The 20,993-nt window shown below is 44.4% G+C and overlaps 1 protein-coding gene across 1 annotated transcript; it reads left to right on the top strand.

The window, feature by feature from the left end:
* Positions 1-6,738: 6,738 nt before the first annotated feature.
* LOC138795369 (extracellular calcium-sensing receptor-like) lies at positions 6,739-16,999 on the top strand. Its single transcript, XM_069974354.1, has 6 exons — positions 6,739-6,857; positions 7,268-7,559; positions 8,177-9,004; positions 9,379-9,591; positions 12,006-12,129; positions 16,041-16,999. The coding sequence occupies exons 1-6, from the start codon at positions 6,739-6,741 to the stop codon at positions 16,997-16,999; spliced, it is 2,535 nt and encodes an 844-aa protein (XP_069830455.1).
* The last annotated feature ends 3,994 nt before the right edge of the window (positions 17,000-20,993 follow it).

Raw genomic sequence — 20,993 nt, forward strand, 5'->3', positions numbered from 1 at the left:
ATTACCTACCACATCTGCTGGAAGTTTCCTCCAAGTATCTACTACTCTTTCAGTAATATTTTACTTCCTCCCTTTTACTTCTTCCTCCTGTAACATATATAAAGGTTTCCATCATGTCCCCCCTTTCCCTTCTTCCTCCTGTAACATATATAAAGGTTTCCATCATGCCCCCCCCCTTTCCCTTCTTCCTCCTGTAACATATATAAAGGTTTCCATCATGTCCTCCCTTTCCCTTCTTCCTCCTGTAACATATATAAAGGTTTCCATCATGTCCTCCCCTTTCCCTTCTTCCTCCTGTAACATATATAAACGTTTCAATCATGTCCTCCCTTTCCCTTCTTCCTCCTGTAACATATATAAAGGTTTCCATCATGTCCTCCCTTTCCCTTCTTCCTCCTGTAACATATATAAAGGTTTCCATCATGTCCTCCCTTTCCCTTCTTCCTCCTGTAACATATATATAGGTTTCCATCATGTCCTCTCTTTCTCTTCTTCCTCCTGTAACATATATAAAGGTTTCCATCATGTCCTCAATTTTCCTTCTTCCTCCTGTAACATATATAAAGGTTTCCATCACATCCTCCCTTTCCCTTCTTCCTCCTGTAACATATATAAAGGTTTCCATCATGTCCCCCCCCCTTTCCCTTCTTCCTCCTGTAACATATATAAAGGTTTCCATCATGTCCTCCCTTTCCCTTCTTCCTCCTGTAACATATATATAGGTTTCCATCATGTCCTCCTTTCCCTTCTTCCTCCTGTAACATATATAAAGGTTTCCATCATGTCCTCCCTTTCCCTTCTTCCTCCTGTAACATATATAAAGGTTTCCATCATGTCCCCCCTTTCCCTTCCTCCTCCTGTAACATATATAAAGGTTTCCATCATGTCCCCCCCCCTTTCCCTTCTTCCTCCTGTAACATATATAAAGGTTTCCATCATGTTCCCCTTTCCCTTCTTCCCTCCTGTAACATATATAAAGGTTTCCGTCATGTCCCCTCCTTTCCCTTCTTCCTCCTGTAACATATATAAAGGTTTCCATCATGTCCTTCCTTTCCCCTCTTCCCTCCTGTAACATATATAAAGGTTTCCCTTATGTCTCCCTTTCCCTTCTTCCTCCTGTAACATATATAAAGGTTTCCATCATGTCCTCCCTTTCCCTTCTTCCTCCTGTAACATATATAAAGGTTTCCATCATGTCTTGCCCCTTTCCTTTCTTCCCCCTGTAACATATATAAAGGTTTCCATCATGTCCTCCCTTTCCCTTCTTCCTCCTGTAACATATATAAAGGTTTCCATCATGTCCCCCCTTTCCCTTCTTCCTCCTGTAACATATATAAAGGTTTCCATCATGTCCTCCCTTTCTCTTCTTCCTCCTGTAACATATATAAAGGTTTCCATCATGTCCTCCCTTTCCCTTCTTCCTCCTGTAACATATATAAAGGTTTCCATCATGTCCTCCCTTTCCCTTCTTCCTCCTGTAACATATAGAAAAGTTTCCATCATGTTCCCCTTTCCCTTCTTCCTCCTGTAACATATATAAAGGTTTCCATCATGTCCTCCCTTTCCCTTCTTCCCCCTGTAACATATAGAAAAGTTTCCATCATGTTCCCCTTTCCCTTCTTCCTCCTGTAACATATATAAAGGTTTCCATCATGTCCCCCCTTTCCCTTCTTCCTCCTGTAACATATATAAAGGTTTCCATCATGTCCTCCTTTCCCTTCTTCCTCCTGTAACACTACTGAGGGGATAGGTGGTCAGTTGAATAGACAAATAGGGTGGGCTGCCCGGGAGGGAACAGTAGTGGTAATGGGGGACAACTACCCAGATATAGATTGGGGTCACGGTTCAGCTAAAACCACAAAGGGGAGGGAATTTCTTAACCTCCTGCAGGATAATTTTCTGGGCCAGTTTGTGGAGGAGCCGACTAGAAGTGATGCCTTGTTGGATCTGGTTATTTCTAACACCGCTGAGCTGGTTGGGGACGTCACTGTCCGTGAACACCTGGGGAATAGTCACCACAATATTGGGACTTTTAGCTTAAAGTGTAGAAAAGAAAAACATGTTGGGAGGGCAAAAACTCTTAATTTTAAAAAGGCCAATTTTCCTGGGTTACGGGCCAAACTTCAGGGCATAGACTGGGAGCGGCTGCTGTCACATACGGATACTGATAATACATGGGAAATCTTCAAATCCACATTACATAACTGTACGGCCAAATATATTCCTATGGGGAACAAATATAGAGGGTTAAAATCCAATCCCACATGGCGACAACCGAGGTTAGAGGGGCTATAAATGAGAAAAAAGGGGCATTCAAAAAATATAAATCAGAGGGGTCAGATGTATACAGATCAGAGGGGTCAGCTGTATACAGATCAGAGGGGTCAGATGTATACAGATCAGAGGGGTCAGCTGTATACAGATCAGAGGGGTCAGATGTATACAGATCAGAGGGGTCAGCTGTATACAGATCAGAGGGGTCAGATGTATACAGATCAGAGGGGTCAGCTGTATACAGATCAGAGGGGTCAGCTGTAGCATTTAAACATCACAAAGAAGTCAACAAAACCTGTAAAAATGTAATAAAAGCAGCAAAAATTCACAGTGAAAGGCAGGTAGCTATAGAAAGCAAAAGAAACCCCCAAAAATTCTTCAAATATATTAATGCAAAAAAACCAAGGACAGAGCATGTAGGACCCCTAAATAATGGCGACGGGGAATTAATAACTGGGGATCAGGAGAAAGCTGAGTTACTTAATGGCTTCTTCAGTTCTGTATATACAAAAGAGGATGGAGCTGTGGTGGGTGGGGCCAGTACTGAGGTGGGTGGGGTCAGTGCTGAGGTGGGCGGGGCCAGTGCTGCTAACACATGTAATGTACTGAACTGGTTTACTATAGATATGGTCCAAGATAAATTAAATAAACTCAATGTAACCAAAGCTCCAGGGCCTGATGGATTACACCCCAGAGTTCTTAGGGAACTCAGTTCTGTAATTTCTCTACCCTTGTATGAAATATTCAGTGATTCTTTGCTTACTGGTATTGTACCGAGGGACTGGCGTAAGGCAAATGTAATGCCGATCTTCAAAAAGGGCTCTCAAACTTCCCCAGGTAACTACAGACCTGTAAGCTTAACGTCCATTGTGGGGAAACTATTTGAGGGGCTTGTAAGGGACTACATCCAGGAATATATAGGGGGTAATAGTATATAAGGGACTACATCCAGGAATATATAGAGGGTAATAGTATATAAGGGACTACATCCAGGAATATATAGGGGGTAATAGTATATAAGGGACTACATCCAGGAATATATAGGGGGTAATAGTATATAAGGGACTACATCCAGGAATATATAGGGGGTAATAGTATATAAGTGACTACATCCAGGAATATATAGAGGGTAATAGTATATAAGGGACTACATCCAGGAATATATAGGGGGTAATAGTATATAAGGGACTACATCCAGGAATATATAGGGGTAATAGTATATAAGGGACTACATCCAGGAATATATAGGGGGTAATAGTATATAAGGGACTACATCCAGGAATATATAGGGGTAATAGTATATAAGGGACTACATCCAGGAATATATAGGGGGTAATAGTATATAAGGGACTACATCCAGGAATATATAGAGGGTAATAGTATATAAGGGACTACATCCAGGAATATATAGGGAGTAATAGTATATAAGGGACTACATCCAGGAATATATAGAGGGTAATAGTATATAAGGGACTACATCCAGGAATATGTAGTGGCTAATAGTATTATAAGTGATAACCAGCATGGTTTTACTAAGGACAGAAGCTGTCAAACCAACCTGATATGTTTCTATGAAGAGGTGAGTAGAAGCCTGGATGGCGGCGCGGCTGTGGATATCGTGTACCTGGATAGGGGGGCGACTGTGGATATCGTGTACCTGGATTTTGCTAAAGCGTTTGACACAGTTCCTCATGGACGTCTGATGGGTAAGTTAAAGTCTATCGGTTTGGAAAATTTTATGTGTAACTGGATTGAAAACTGGCTTAATAATCGTACCCAGAGAGTGGTGGTCAATGATTCCTACTCCGAATGGTCCCCGGTAATAAGTGGTGTACCCCAAGGGTCAGTACTGGGCCCCCTTCTGTTTAACTTGTTTATTAATGATATTGAGAATGGAATTAACAGCAATGTTTCTATCTTTGCAGATGACACCAAGCTTTGTAGTACAGTACAGTCTATGGAGGATGTGCAGATGTTACAGGCTTTGTAGTACAGTACAGTCTATGGAGGATGTGCAGATGTTACAGGCTTTGTAGTACAGTACAGTCTATGGAGGATGTGCAGATGTTACAGGCTTTGTAGTGCAGTACAGTCTATGGAGGATGTGCAGATGTTACAGGCTTTGTAGTACAGTACAGTCTATGGAGGATGTGCAGATGTTACAGGCTTTGTAGTACAGTACAGTCTATGGAGGATGTGCAGATGTTACAGGCTGTGTAGTACAGTACAGTCTATGGAGGATGTGCAGATGACACCAAGCTTTGTAGTACAGTACAGTCTATGGGGGATGTGCAGATGTTACAGGCTGTGTAGTACAGTACAGTCTATGGAGGATGTGCAGATGTTACAGGCTTTGTAGTACAGTACAGTCTAAGGAGGATGTGCAGATGTTACAGGCTTTGTAGTACAGTACAGTCTATGTAGGATGTGCAGATGTTACAGGCTTTGTAGTACAGTACAGTCTATGGAGGATGTGCAGATGTTACAGGCTTTGTAGTACAGTGCAGTCTATGGAGGATGGGCAGATGTTACAGGATGACTTAGACACACTGAGTGTTTGGGCGTCCACTTGGCAAATGAGGTTCAATGTGGATAAATGTAAAGTTCTGCACCTGGGTACTAATAACCCACATGCATCATATGTCCTGGGGGGAGTAATAACCTGCAGCATCATATGTCCTGGGGGAGTTACTCTGGGAGAGTCGCTGATGGAGAAGGATCTGGGTGTAACTTGTAGATAATAGACTACAGAACAGCACACAATGTCAGGCAGCTGCTTCTAAGGCCAGCAGGATATTGTCATGTATATACCAGGCCTGGACTCTGGGGACAGGGATATAATATTACCGCTTTATAAAGCTTTGGTGCGGCCTCATCTGGAGTATGCCGTCCAGTTTTGGAACCCGATTCATAAAAAGGACGTTCTAGAGCTGGAGAGGGTACAAAGACGGCCAACTAAACTAATAAGGGGAATGGAGCATCTTAGTTATGAGGAGAGATTAAAAGAATTACATTTGTTTAGTCTGGAGAGGAGACGTTTAAGGGGAGATGATTAACTTATTTATATATATAAATGGCCCCTACAAGAAATATGGGGAAAAGATGTTCCAGGTAAAACCCCCTCAAAGGACAAGGGGGCACTGCCTCCACCCGGAGAGACAAGGGGGCGCTGCCTACGCCCGGAGAGACAAGGGGGCACTGCCTCCACCCGGAGAGACAAGGGGGCGCTGCCTCCGCCTGGAGAGACAAGGGGGCGCTGCCTCCGCCTGGAGAGACAAGGGGGCGCTGCCTCCCCCTGGAGAGACAAGGGGGCGCTGCCTCCGCCCGGAGAGACAAGGGGGCGCTGCCTCCACCTGGAGAGACAAGGGGGCGCTGCCTCCGCCTGGAGAAAAAAAGGTTCAATCTCCGGAGGCGACAAGCCTTCTTTACCATGAGAACTGTGAATCTGTGGAACAGTCACCACAGGATCTGGTCACAGCAACAACAGTAGAGGGCTTCAAAACAGGGCTAGACAAGTTCTTAGACCAAAATAATATAAATGCATATGTATAGAACTTATCATCCCTCCCCATTCCCTGTATCCATCCCCTCCTTGGTTGAACTTGATGGACATGTGTCTTTTTTCAACCGTATTAACTATGTAACTATATATATATATAAAGGTTTCCATCATGTCCTCCCTTTCCCTTCTTCCTCCTGTAACATATATAAAGGTTTCCATCATGTCCACTACAAAGCCCGCCCACATATACTATTTACACAGCTTCCCTCAGTCCGAACTTCTATTCACCATAGTATAACCTTGCTGGCTATCACTTATACTACAACCAGCTCCATATTCCTGTATATTGTCCCTTATGGGCCCCTCATGGACGTTAAGCTTACAATCGGAAGTATTACTGATGATCTGCACCACATTTTCCTTTTCCCTCGGTATAATACCAGTCTCTGGAGAATCTCTCCATTATGGATAAGGGAACCTGGTATAGATGATTATAGGCAGGCCTCTATACTGACCCTAATTCTTCTCATCCTACTTTGTCCTGCAGTCCACCCATTGCTTTTTGACCTCCTCAGGATCTATGGTCGGGTTATCTTCACTCTGGCACTGGTGGAGAAGTGAGAAGATCACCGTTGTTGGGACAAGCCAATAGTTATGCTTGGATATATATTGCGTATAGTTGAGCTCACTGTTATCCACAGGATCATTACACAGTGGTTCATTGGTTATTCATAGTTATATATTACTTTAAAGAATCTACAAGACCTGGACAATTATCTCCTCAGAATAGAGAGTACAGGACGACTAGTCAACGGCTCCAGACATCTCCTCCACCTCCTGAAAACTCCATCATTGGCATTTTTACAGAGAAAAAAAAGCCAATGATCAGACTCCTCCTCTTCCTCTTCTCCTTACCCCTGTCTATGGAGCAAGCCCTCGGCTGCAGACTACGGGGCTGGGAGATGGATCCCTTCACCCAGCCCGGAGATGTTCTTCTTGGGGGTCTTTTCCTGGTCTACTCTGGATATGAATTCTCACAGCCGAGTTTCCATGATTGGCCTCAGCCTGTGTCCTGTAAAGGGTAAGAGGTTACACAGATATAGATATAGCCTGTTATTCCTGGGCTATAGATACATGGGATGGATCATATAAACTCAATGACAGTAGATCATTACTAATTCTGTGAATGGCAGAGTTAAACAGCACAGATCAAAAACTAGGGAGATAAAGCATCATCTTCTAGGTCTTCTACTATGAATGATGTGTGAAGGAGCTTCACACATGTAGGAAGAAAATCAAACACCTCAAATGAGTCATCAATTTCTTATTGACTTTTGGTGTTGACTTAAGGGGTCGAAAATTCTGTATAAACTTTCATCCAGTATCTTCTTCCTCTTTATCTAGAATATTATGGGTAGGTCCATCAGGCACTCATGGGATACAGATATTAGTGTGTAAACTATTCATCCTTTATCTTGGTGTCTTTTACAGGTTTCACATTCGATATTACAGGGATGTTCTTGGCCTTATATTTGCAATCAATGAAATTAACAATTCCCTGGACCTTCTGCCTAACATCACTATCGGCTTCAGTCTTGTCCACTCCTGTATGTCAGAGCTGCGGGCCATCGGAGGGGCAATGTCCCTGATGTCCGGTACTGGAAACCCCGTCCCCTGTTATGACTGCCGCAAGACCTCAGTTATAGCCGGGATCATTGGAGATGTGGTATCAGCCTTGTCTCTTCCTATAGCTCGAATCTTGGGGGTTCATTTTTACCCACAGGTAACACAATTATTTCTGCAGTCCTTTTGTTCTCAGTTTTGTTTACTTTAACCATTTTTATTGTTATAGGCATATGTCACGTCTACATATATTAAAAAAAATAAAATTCACCAGACCATCTCTCAAAATTCCCCCCACGCCCAATCCTTATCTTAGGGGGGGGGGGTAATGTGCAGTAAGGACCTGTGTATCACCAAGTCCTTTATAACACAATGGGCAATGGCAAGCAGCATCTAACTCCCTGTTCTTTTTTTAACAAGCCTTGATGACCCATGGGAATATGCCCAATCTCCAAAAGCCAACAACCAGCAAACACAAGCTTGCTCGTTTTTACACTCACCACCTTAGTATAGAATGTAGAAGTTATAGGAAGTCCCAGATACATCGTAGGGGCTTCAGAAAGACCAAGACACAAGGGTAGAGCGAAGAGGCTGCAGGAGGAACAAAACAAACCTTACATCCCTGTAGAACATCTGCAACATTTGTAAAACTGGGCAGTTTTCAGCATATAAAAAAATAGAACCCTCCATAGTCACCTAGAGTGATTGTACAAGCATCCAGTTAGGCATGGCCTATCCAACAAAAGTCTAATATTCTGGCTGTAACATTTCTTGCAGATCAGTTATGGAGCCTCCTCTTCAGCACTGAGTGATAAAGTGAACTTCCCGTCCTTCCTCCGCACGGTGCCCAATAACATGTTTCAGCACATCGCTCTGTCTCAGTTGATCGGCCAGTTTGGTTGGACTTGGGTGGGGATGGTGATTGTAGACAATGATGTAGGAGAGCTTGGTGGGCGAGTGATAAGGGCCGAAGTAGAAAAAAGTGGAAGCTGCGTCGCCTTTGCTGAAAAGATCCACCTGAGCTACTCAAAGAGGCAAGTCCTAAGGGTGGTGGATGTTATAAGGGAAAGCTCTGTAAACATCATCATTCTCCACAGCACAGAGCCCCACGTGAAGTTTCTCCTTGATGCCATGTATGATGAGGGAGTGACTGGGAAGATCTTCATTTCCTCCGCATCATTTATAATAACACCTGGGCTTTTCTCCAAAAAATCTCTGAAGGTCTTAAATGGGACCATTGGGTTAATGCCTAATACCGGGCAGATGCCAGGATTTGAGACATTCCTACAAAGCTTACACCCTTCCTTGTACCACTCACATCCCTTTATAAAGCCATTTTGGGAAACTGCTTTTAACTGCACCTGGAGAAATGGAGAATTCAACAAAAACACAACACATGCTGACACCCAGGGGCCGCTCTGTAGCGAGGATGAAGATCTGAAGACGATGATACCTTCTTTATTCGAGACCTTTGACCTCAGCTACACTTACCATGCCTACCTGGCTGTATATGCCTATGCTCATGCCCTACATGCATTACTTCAGTGCCCATCAGGAGGAAATCACCAGCCATGTGGCAATGTCACTAATATACAACCATGGAAGGTAAGAAGTGTTAAATATGAGTGCATAATCTTTGCCAAGAGAAATATGGATGTATAATTTTTGCAAGCGTGATATAGAGGGTCTTCTATAGGTATGTTAAAGGGAACCTGACACCCTGGGCAGCACCCCGAATCCACCCCACCCCTGGACAGGGCCCTGCATACATACCAGGGAGTGGGACATACCTAGTGTCCCACTTCCAGTGCCGGTCACACTGGGGAGATCTAGCCACCGATGCACCTGCACACTCAATATGCAAATTATCTGAGATAAGTCCAATAGGCCATAAGAAATCACTGTTGCAGATGGTCAATCTTCTCGACCTTCTCAATTGTCACTGTGATATTGCTCAGTAACTTTTCATGGATCTACAGGTTCTACAGTCTTTAAAGAAGACGCCATTTCGGGCTCATTCTGGAGAAATTTTCACTTTTGATGCCAATGGAGACGTTTTGGCATCGTATGACATCATAACAATCCAGGTCCTTAATGGACACTTCCAGCTGATGACGGTGGGGTCATTTACTCTCAGCCATAAGGTTCTCATCAATAGCAGCCAGATTCTTTGGAATGACAAGTTCTCCCAGGTAAGAAAAGTGATTGGCTGTTCTGGATCACATTGGTTATTTATATTAGTGTATATATTATTCTCGAAACACATCTTAAGAATGAATAGTACAGTATACAGTCCACGTTCGAACATTATGTCCAAAATATCTGGAAACCTTTTGGTCCAACCTGGAGGGCTGCCAGTTTCTGAACTATGCAAAAACTGCGGTTTAACTTTATAAAAAACTGTGTAGTATATTGTATATAATGCAAGGCAGCAGCCATTAGTTACACCAAGGCTCGCTTTTTTAATTCTTTATTTTTCATGTTTGTGTATCTGGCAGCAACTGGCGGGTCACGGGTATGACAGTGGCCAGTGGGTCTGGACGCATGAAAGTTTTGTGCTTGTGTTGGTCAGTGAATGGGGAGTGTTCATAGCAAAATAGTTGTCTGGTGTCGCGGTGTGCTGAAGGCGTCACTGCAGGTGGCAAATAATGTTTAAGTTATGGTCCACGAGCAGGGTGTAAAAGCATGTGTGTGCGAGGTGAATCAACCTGTAGGGCTACTACATCTCAGCTGAACCCCCAACATCCTCAATCCCCTTGGTCCCCTTCAGTCGTGTAACTCAGTGGGCGCAGCTGAGGTCCACGGCCAGTTACATGACATAATTGGTTGACAGCTATGGGATATCCCTATTTTTGTATGGTTATGCTATAGTGTCTGGTTTACAGAATTATTCCTAACACTAAATGCTGGTGGAATCCTTGCGAGGTAGACCGGCATAGAAGACAAACACAGTACTTGATTTTTGTCCTATAGACATATGTGCAAACAGTTCCCCTCCCCTTTCTTGTTTTTCTTCTCTATCTTTTTGTTTGGCGACCAATGAAGAGCAGAGATTTCGGCCTGAAATTGCGCTTTGAGAGTTTAGGTGGGGACCAGCCGCAACTGCGCAAAAGATCAAGAAGTCTAGGATAGAAACTACAAGAACTGGAACTGTTGGTGTGCTTGCCTTGGGAGGCTTTTCTCAGATGTAGAGATTGTAAATTGTGTGGCTGAAACCATGGAAATGGTAGGAACAGTTGGAGCCCTTGTTAATATGGACTACCCAGATCGATTATGAGATGGCAAAAGTTCAGCGGATTCATCTGGATCACTGGGGTCATTTGACAATGGACTGGTTGTCAGAGGGGTAAAAGATGACAGTTACGTCAATATCAAAACTGAACCCCCAACCTCCCTTCCCCCAGATGTCAATAGTAGTTGGATGATCAGGACAACCCCCCCTCATGAGATGCTTCTTAATTTTGGGAGGAAAGGGAACTTTTCTTAAGTTTGTGAGATGTCTACTGTGCCATTACTTAGAGCTCCGTGGTTATACCCATCAGTTATTGTGATGTAATTGATATTTGTGTGAGAGGTCGGCTGACCTTCATTCATGTGACTTGGTCAAAGATGTGTGTCTCAGTACTGATGAATTGTCCTGTCAGAGAGAAAGAGCATGGAGATGGTTGGGAGATTACCTGGGGGGCCCTTTCCTTTGCCATCTCTTAAAAGGTGTGTGGCGGGGTGAGGAATATGGACGGTTTGTTTGTATTCATATAAGGTTTTAAGTTATATTATATGTGTGTTTTGCTACTATATGTATGCTTACAGTAAAGGTTTCACATATGAGAATAGTGTTTTATGTAAAGCATTTGGCTTGGGGCCGATTCATGTGTTGCAATATGCAGTGTTTATTGGCGTGGAGACGGCCGTCTCTTCACCTCGTGGAGAGAACCAGACTGCTCTCTGGTTCCAGCAGGGGAGAAAACCATCATCATCACAGCTTCAAATATGGAATCTTAAATAACTTCCATACCTACAGAACCAGATTCATAGCTTTGAAGAGTCACAGGGAGTCATAACAAAGTCTATTTACCTGTCCTCATCATCACAGAGAGGAAAAAAATGGGTAGGTAACCAAAAGGGACTTGGGGAAGGGGGAAGTCAGAGATGCAACCTGAACCCTGATGTGCACTAAACATCCCAGACCCTTCTCCAAGGCAAATGATTCTGTCTGATATGATACCTTCCAGCCATGATCTCTTAGAGGAGCTAAAATGCCATAGGCTGTATCCCAGTTTTCTAGGCGTTTCTTACGCTGTATCCACCCGCTGCACAGAGCCAGCAGACAGCGGGAGTCAGATGCCGAGATTTCTGGTTCGTACGAACCAGAAATCCGGCAGGTTCGCTCATCTCTATTTATAACCAGTGAGGAACTCTGGCCAAGAACCTTAAAAGTCCCATATAACACTGAGACTGAGACTAAGTATTTTTCAGCTGTTTTCAAGGCAAATGACTTTTTCAAGCCATCCACAGTGACACTTTTTTGAAAGATGCAGTTTGCTCATATTTACTTCTGTCGGGTACCAAGGTTTTCTCTACATCTTACTGCTGTCTCTATACACAGGTCCCAGAGTCCGTGTGCAGTAACAGCTGTGGCCCCGGCTCCAGGAGGGTCACCAGACTAGGACAACCACCCTGCTGTTTTGACTGTGTCCCATGCTCAGCTGGAGAGATATCTAATAGTACAGGTCAGTAGTTACATGTGACATCTGCAATATCTAGACACACAAACCTAGTTTAAGATATACACTGAATGACCACTTTATTAGACCCCTGACCTTTCATGTTTTAAGTCAAAATTACTGCCACCTTTGGGGGTTATTGTGAAGCAACACTGCTGGGAGTATATGAAGAAAGGAGTGACAGAGAAACAACTAACAGCAATAATAAAAAAAAGGATTATGTGGATGGAAACAACTTATTGTTGAGGGAATCAGAGGAGGATGTCAGGAACCATCCCATTCAACAGGTGGAGTACTGTCATGAATACAACGCTTGTGTCTGACATATCCAGATCTCTATGGAGAAACATGGCTGGTCAGATGGATCCAGATCTCTGTGGAGAAACATGGCTGGTCAGATGGATCCAGATCTCTATGGAGAAACATGGTTGGTCAGATGGATCCAGATCTCTGTGGAGAAACATGGCTGGTCAGATGAATCCAGATCTCTGTGGAGAAATATAGCCTGTCGGATGGATCCAGATCTCTGTGGAGAAACATGGACGGTCAGATGGATCCAGATCTCTGTGGAGAAACATGGGCGGTCAGATGGATCCAGATGTCTGTGGAGAAACATGGACAGTCAGATGAATTCAGATCTCTATAGAGAAACATGGCCGGTCAGATGGATCCAGATCTTTGTGGTAAATCTGTCACATGCAGCATGAATTGATTAACCCTTCCGTTCAGGTGAAGACAATTCTGGATGCTGGGGGAGGTGTAATGCTAATCTTAATGAACAGATGGAGTACTATCAGAAATACAACACTTGTGTCTGACAAATCCAGATCTCTGTGGAGAAACATGGCAGATCAGATGGATCCAGATCTCTGTGGAGAAACATGGCAGATCAGATGGATCCCAATCTCTAGAGAGAAACATGGCGGGTCAGTTGAATCCAGATCTCTGGAGAAACATGGCCGGTCAGATGGGTCAAGATCTCTGGAGAAACATGTCCAGTCAGATGGATCCAGATCTCTGTGGAGAAGCATGGACAGTCAGATGGTTTTAGTTCCTTGAGGGAAATATGGCTGGTCAGATGGATCCAGACCTCTGTGGAGAAACATGGCCGGACAGATGGATCCAGATCTCTGAGGAGAAACATGGCCGGTCAGATGGGTCAAGATCTCTGTGGAGAAGCATGGACAGTCAGATAGATCTGGATCTCTATATAGAAACCTAGCTGGTCAGGTTAATCCAGATCTCTGTGGGAAAACATGGCCGGTCAGATGGTTTTAGTTCCTTGAGGAAAATATGATTGGTCAGATGGATCCAGAACTCTGTGGAGAAACATGGCTGGAAAGATGGATCCAGATCTCTGAGGAGAAACATGGCTGGACAGATGGATTCAAATATCTGTGAAGAAACATGGCTGGTCAGATGGATCCACATCTCTGAGAAGAAACATGGCCGGACAGATGGATCCAGATATCTGCAAAGAAACATGGCCGGTCAGATGGATCCAGATATCTGTGAAGAAACATGGCTGGACAGATGGATCCAAATCTCTGTGAAGAAACATGGCTGGACAGATGGATCCAAATCACTGTGAAGAAACATGGCCGGACAGATGGATCCAGATATCTGCGAAGAAACATGGCTGGACAGATGGATCCAAATCTCTGTGAAGAAACATGGCTGGTCAGATGGATCCAAATCTCTGTGAAGAAACATGGCTGGTCAGATGGATCCACATCTCTGAGGAGAAACATGGCCAGACAGATGGATCCACATCTCTGTGAAGAAACATGGCTGGTCAGATGGATCCAGATCTCTGAGGAGAAACATGGCTGGTCAGATGGATCCAGATATTTGTGGGGAATCTGTCACATGCAGCATGAATTGATTAACCCTTCCGGTCAGGTGAACACAGTTCTGGATGTTGGGGGAGGTGTATTGATGGGGGGAAATTTGTTTTTGTGCACTCTCACTCCTGTTACCTGTGGATTTATGTTTGGTCACGAGGGCTTGTCTGAGAACTGTGGAAGGACAAAGCATAATCCACAAGGGTCATATAATAATGGATTGGCTCCAGGAATATGACCATGAGTTTTCCTTGCTTTCTCAGCCTTCACAGTCAATCCCCAGATCTAAAGCCCCTATTCCACGGGTCGTTTAAAGGAGCAATATCGTTTGTATTCGGCCGATATTGGCCGCTACGAACAATATTCGTCCCGTGGAATAGAGTGCAACGATCAGCCGACATCGTTCATGTCGGCTGATCGTTGCAGTCGCTTGTTTTTCAACATGTTGAAAAACAAGAGACTGATATAGCAGCGATCTGCTGCCGTCACTCCGTTGAATAGGAGCGTCGGCAGCAGATGCTGCTATATCCTATGGGCTGCCCGGACGATCAGCGATCCTCCGAGCAGCCCCTCCCGCACTCACCCGCTCGCTGCAGCCGCGTTGAATAGCGGCGGCAGCGAGCGGGGAACGAGGAGCAAACGAGCGCTAATAGCGCTCGTTTGCTCCTCCAAACGACTCGTGGAATAGGGGCATTAAAGGGTTTATCTAGGTAACAAAGACAATATTCTAAATGATCCCCCTTCCCAATACCACCCTATGTCTAATATACATGAATAACCGATTTTGCTCCCTTTCCCTGTTTTTTTTCTCATTCTTATCCGCTCTGGATGTGTAAAATCCTCTACTCTGTGTCCACTCTGACCATGCTCAACTCTCTCTCCCCCTCCCTTTGTAGACACAGAACATGTGATCCCCTCTATGGGGTTGGGGTTAGCTGTCTGTTGACTTAAAGACATCATCTGTATCATCTTCATGCACCTGTGTTGCTTCCATAGACTTACGTGTGTCCCATGCCTAGGTTTCTGTAATATCTCTGCTTGCTGTCAGTGAATGCAGGTACAGTATATGTCCTGTTTTTGTGTCACAGATATATATAGGTATAGAATGCATTCACAGTCAGCAAACAGAGATCTAAACCTACACTACACCTTCCACCCCTGGTAAACAGATGCCAGTTATGCAGCACATAGCTACACCCTCAGGTCAGCTACACCATGCGCGCCTAAGCTCTGCTACACCATCCGCGCGTCAGCTCTGCCATATCATCAGCTAGTATGGAATACATGTTGGGGTGATGTGATACTAAATCAGTAAAAAAAACAGTCCAGCAGTGGGCAGGAAAGAAAGCTAAGGGAGTGAGTACACAAATGGACCAATCAGGCAGATGCATGATGGGAAATGTAGTTTCTTGGCCAGCGCCATTTTGGATATAGATCAGCTTTTAAAAAAACTTGTAACTCAGGAACGAAGGCAGCTAGAAAGACAGGAGACGGCTCAGAATACTCACGGGGCTTGTTTAATAAGAGCAGTCAGCATTTCACTTTTTCGCTCTTAGATGGATGACCCCTTTAATTGTAAAGAACATCTCCGGGGGGTTGTGCAGAGCAAGTCAGGACCTCCATCTAATGTGTAATGGTCAGATATTCCTGCAAAATGATTCCATCACCTAATTTACGACAAATGAAAATAAAGGAGAAAGAGTAAAAGTGCTCCAAAGCTCTATGTGATGGGGGTCTCTAATGAGGTGGCCATTCCGTGTAGGTACAGGTTATAATGGAGCAGATGAAGTCTAATACATTTACAGTCACTCGTTGGGCAGGTTACATTTATTTGTTTTGCGTCTGCCGCCCCCTAGTGGCTGTACGTGAGAACATATAAATGACATTACTCTTTTATAATAATGTAACCTTTAATGACTCCTCTCAGATAGGGAGCCTTACAGTCTGACAGAACAAGAAACAAAAAATAACTACACAGTTTAGTTATCAATAATCACACTCAGGACTTGTCCCTAGAAACCAAACTCCAGCTAATCTACATATGCCATAACTAACATAGGCTTTGTTGTTTAGATGCGGTCGCGTGCTTCAGATGTCCCCAAGACCAGTGGTCGAATGAAGATCGAAACAGGTGTGTCCCAAAAACCATAGAATTCTTGTCCTATCAAGAACCACTGGGACATATTCTGGTGTCGATGGCCTCCATATCCTCTTCTTTGGGTTTATCCATTTTACTGACTTTCATTAGGTTCAAAGACACGCCAATCATCAAAGCCACCAACCGGGAGCTCAGCTACATCTTACTGACGTCCCTCATTCTCTGCTTCCTCTGCTGCTTGGTCTTCATCGGTCAGCCATCTACGGTTACCTGCCTCCTGAGACAGACCTTCTTCAGTGTGGTCTTCTCCATCAGCATCTCCTCAGTCCTGGCTAAGACTATCATGGTAATCCTGGCATTTGAAGCCACCAGACTGGACAGTCCTCTGAGGAGATGGTTGGGTCCTATAATCCCACGTCACGTTGTGGGAATCTGCTCCGGGCTTCAGATTCTAATCTGTTCTGTTTGGCTTTACAAGTCTCCCCCTTTCCCGGCACTGAACACTCAGATAGAAAACCATAAGATAATATTTGAGTGTAATGAGGGACATAAGTTATTCTTCTACATGACTTTAGGGTTCATGGGCTTCTTGGCCACAGTAAGTTTCTTTGTGGCCTTTCTGGCAAGGAACCTTCCAGGCAGCTACAACGAGGCCAAACTGATCACCTTCAGCATGCTGATCCTCTGCTGTGTCTGGATCTCCTTCATCCCGGCCTATCTGAGCACCAGTGGTAAATATACTGTCGCCGTCCAGGTATTTGCCATCTTGGCCTCCAGTGCTGGACTCCTGGGTTGCATCTTCCTCCCAAAATGTTACATCATTATTCTGAGGCCGGAGAAGAACAGACGAGAGTGCCTTGGAGGCAACAAAGGTTTTGGTCATGTAAATTGTAATAACCAGTGGAGGCCGCAACCTCTGTGGTTGAGACTTTGATCCTAAAAACTCAAATATAAATAGTTATTTTCTGATAAGATCAATTATATATCTGTGGCTCCAAAACGAGGACCTCACACCTTCTGAGTCTTTGATGAGGTTCATCTACAGGCTATAATATTTCCTGATGACAAATAAAAAGCCACCTAATGTACAAGTGTCGGGTGGCTACATAACTGTATCTGGGTCCTGTAAATTGCTGTTAAAGTTTTTCTTAAAAAATACATTCTGATTTCTTCCATACACTGAAGTATTTTTGCACTGCAGAGGGTGAATATTTTTTTGTATCTTCTGCATAAGGATAGAGGACCTTGGTGTCAGTAGCCGAGCCGCGTGCCTGGCTCCTGGTGTTGCGTCCCTAGCAGCCGGCCTGCTGCTATACTGCTGAGACCCTTTCCTCTGATGTAGCTGCAGCCGAGGTTTCACCACGCCCGGCTTATCGGCATAAGATGTATGTAATTAAAGTTTATGTGACTGACAGCTGACATACCAGTCAGCTGTCAGCAAGTGGGCCAGACCTGGAGTCTCAGCCTCAATCACTTCTGGGGCTGGTTCCTTTCCTTGTCTCATGTTCCTTGCCTGCGATAGTGCAAAGTTTACTAGTGTATCTTGACCTAGCGTTTTCCTGCATTTGTATTCCGGTAGCCTGACTTCCGCTTCTGACCCTGTGACTACCCCCTTGGACACTATTTTTCACTTTGCTGATCGTTTGTTTTTTTTACTTGGACTTCTGACTCTCCCTTAAAGGGGTAGTGCGGCGGTAAAGAATTATTCACAGACTAACACACATTACAAAGTTATACAACTTTGTAATGTATGTTATGTCTGTGAATGGCCCCCTTCCCCATGTCCCCCCCACCCCCACCCGTGTACCCGGAAGTGTGGTGCGCTATACATACCTGTAACGTGCCGACACCTGTCTCCGATCTTCAGCCAGTGACGTCTTCTTCGGGCGGCCGGCGAACAGCTCCGGCTGTTCCGAATGCCGGCCACCCTCTGCAGTGTCATCCGATGCTCAGCCGCGATTGGCTGAGCATAACTGTGCTCAGCCAATCGCGGCTGAGCACAGTTGTGACGCAGCGGAGGGGGGACGGGCGGCAGCGACTTGGCCGTCCGTCCGAAGATTACGTTTGGTACAAGATGGTGGACGGCCCTCGACACGGATCAGGTAATGTACAATGCACCAACACTTCCGGGTACACGGGTGGGGGTGGTGGGACACGGGGAATGGGGCGATTCACAGACATAACATACATTACAAAGTTGTATAACTTTGTAATGTGTGTTATTCTGTGAATAATTTCTGAGCGCCGTACTACCCCTTTAATTGTATTGTGTATTGTCTTGTGTTGTTCTGTGTTGCAATTTGGATGAATAAGATCAGGGACTGCCGTCCAGTTGTCCCTTGCCTTTTAGGGCATCTAAGGCAAGTAGGTAGGGACAGAGGGGCATTTGTCAGTGTCAGGGCTTAACTGTCCTTGTGTCTTCCTGTCCCTATCCTAACACTTGGTCATATGAAGCCTTGCAGCCAATAAGAAAGTGGCCACTCCAACCCCTCTTCCCAGGTTAACAGGGGAGGACTTAAAGGACAATGGCAATTTGCTTTTTTAGCTTATTTAACCCTCTTACGACCCAGCACGTAACAGCCTTGGGTTAAGTAGAGGAGTTCAGAGGGGGGCCACCCAGTGACCCCGATCTGAACCGCTGCAATGCCGGGTGCTATTAATAGCCCGGGACTGCTACTATTAGCGGGTGCAATTCGATCGCCGTGGCCGCTAATGAGCCACTTAGATGCCCCTCTGTGGTGGTCTAGTGGGTGGAACACCCATCCCCTCACCCCCCCCCCCCTGCGCGATGCGATTGTGGAGGGGTGATCTGTTCAACTTAGGCCTCAGTGTCGGAATGGAGCTGATCCCAGCACGGTATTCTAATAGACCAATAGAGCACTGATCTAATGGATTGGTGCTCTATTATATACAAAGCAATGATCTCAATGGAAGATAAGTGCCGTGTATATAGAAGTCCCCCAGGAGACCTCATATTACTGTGTAAAAGACATTTTTTTTCATTAATAAAAAATCCCCTCCCCTAATAAAAATTTAATTAACCCCTTTTTCCTATTTTATAAATTAAAATACATAAATATAAATATAATAAAAATAAACATATTTGGTATCCCTATGTGCACATTCGCGCAAACTATTTAATTATCACATTCCTGATCTTGCACGGTAAATGGCGTAAGCGCAAAATCTGCCAAAGTGCAAAACTGCTGATTCTACAGAGAGGAGTTGTGACCGGGAGAAGTCTTAAAGATGGCCGGGCCAGATGGAGAGGAAAAGTGCATGACTCTGATAAGAGAAGACGTTGCCTGTGAGTCACTGGTTGTAACTGCACTGTTATAACTTACATGGTGTGCAGAGCCTGTGTAGCACTGGTAGCTACCTCTGTGTGGATCAGTGTAAAGGGAGATTGAGTAATGGTATGGTGGAATTAGTCACTATGTGGTGGAAATAGTGGTGGTGGAGGTGCGGTGGTAATATTTTTTTTCCTATATACTGGTATCATTGGTCTTTGTATACTGGATTTTAGTAATGGAATGTGGTATTGGTAACTATGTTGTGATATTAGTCACTGTGGTGAAGGTGTGGTAATATATTTCTTATATACTGGTCAGTAACAGTGTCAAGGCATGGTATGAATTCACATCTGGCTTTTGCCACCTTGTCTGTTGCAAAAAATCTGCAGTTTATAGTGCTAACCTATGACTGACCCCGATCTGAACCGCTGCAATGCCGGGTGCTATTAATAGCCCGGGACTGCTACTATTAGCGGGTGCAATTCGATCGCCGTGGCCGCTAATGAGCCACTTAGATGCAGCTGCAGCTGACTATTTCTTCCCCTCTGTGGTGGTCTAGTGGGTGGAACACCCATCCCCTCACACCCCCCCCCCCCCCCCCCCCTGCGCGATGCGATTGTGGAGGGGTGATCTGTTCAACTTAGGCCTCAGTGTCGGAATGGAGCTGATCCCAGCACGGTATTCTAATAGACCAATAGAGCACTGATCTAATGGATTGGTGCTCTATTATATACAAAGCAATGATCTCAATGGAAGATAAGTGCCGTGTATATAGAAGTCCCCCAGGAGACCTCATATTACTGTGTAAAAGACATTTTTTTTCATTAATAAAAAATCCCCTCCCCTAATAAAAATTTAATTAACCCCTTTTTCCTATTTTATAAATTAAAATACATAAATATAAATATAATAAAAATAAACATATTTGGTATCCCTATGTGCACATTCGCGCAAACTATTTAATTATCACATTCCTGATCTTGCACGGTAAATGGCGTAAGCGCAAAATCTGCCAAAGTGCAAAACTGCTGATTCTACAGAGAGGAGTTGTGACCGGGAGAAGTCTTAAAGATGGCCGGGCCAGATGGAGAGGAAAAGTGCATGACTCTGATAAGAGAAGACGTTGCCTGTGAGTCACTGGTTGTAACTGCACTGTTATAACTTACATGGTGTGCAGAGCCTGTGTAGCACTGGTAGCTACCTCTGTGTGGATCAGTGTAAAGGGAGATTGAGTAATGGTATGGTGGAATTAGTCACTATGTGGTGGAAATAGTGGTGGTGGAGGTGCGGTGGTAATATTTTTTTTCCTATATACTGGTATCATTGGTCTTTGTATACTGGATTTTAGTAATGGAATGTGGTATTGGTAACTATGTTGTGATATTAGTCACTGTGGTGAAGGTGTGGTAATATATTTCTTATATACTGGTCAGTAACAGTGTCAAGGCATGGTATGAATTCACATCTGGCTTTTGCCACCTTGTCTGTTGCAAAAAATCTGCAGTTTATAGTGCTAACCTATGACTGTGTGAACAGCAGTGGACATAGTGTTTGTGCATGGTTATGTGGATGTGGTATGGTGATGAGGATGAGGTATAGCTATGGGGGAGTGGCATGGTAATGGGGATGTGGTAT

This window comes from Dendropsophus ebraccatus, chromosome 6, assembly GCF_027789765.1.
Source record: "Dendropsophus ebraccatus isolate aDenEbr1 chromosome 6, aDenEbr1.pat, whole genome shotgun sequence".
Lineage (NCBI taxonomy): Eukaryota > Metazoa > Chordata > Amphibia > Anura > Hylidae > Dendropsophus > Dendropsophus ebraccatus.

What these genes read in the sequence shown, in the direction of transcription:
- LOC138795369 (XM_069974354.1), top strand. Translation starts at nt 6,739, where the DNA reads ATGGATCCCTTCACCCAGCCCGGAGATGTTCTTCTTGGGGGTCTTTTC. An exon ending in CTAATATACAACCATGGAAG is followed by an intron (nt 9,005 to 9,378) that starts GTAAGAAGTGTT and finishes ATGGATCTACAG; the next exon opens with GTTCTACAGTCTTTAAAGAA. An exon ending in AGAGATATCTAATAGTACAG is followed by an intron (nt 12,130 to 16,040) that starts GTCAGTAGTTAC and finishes TTTGTTGTTTAG; the next exon opens with ATGCGGTCGCGTGCTTCAGA.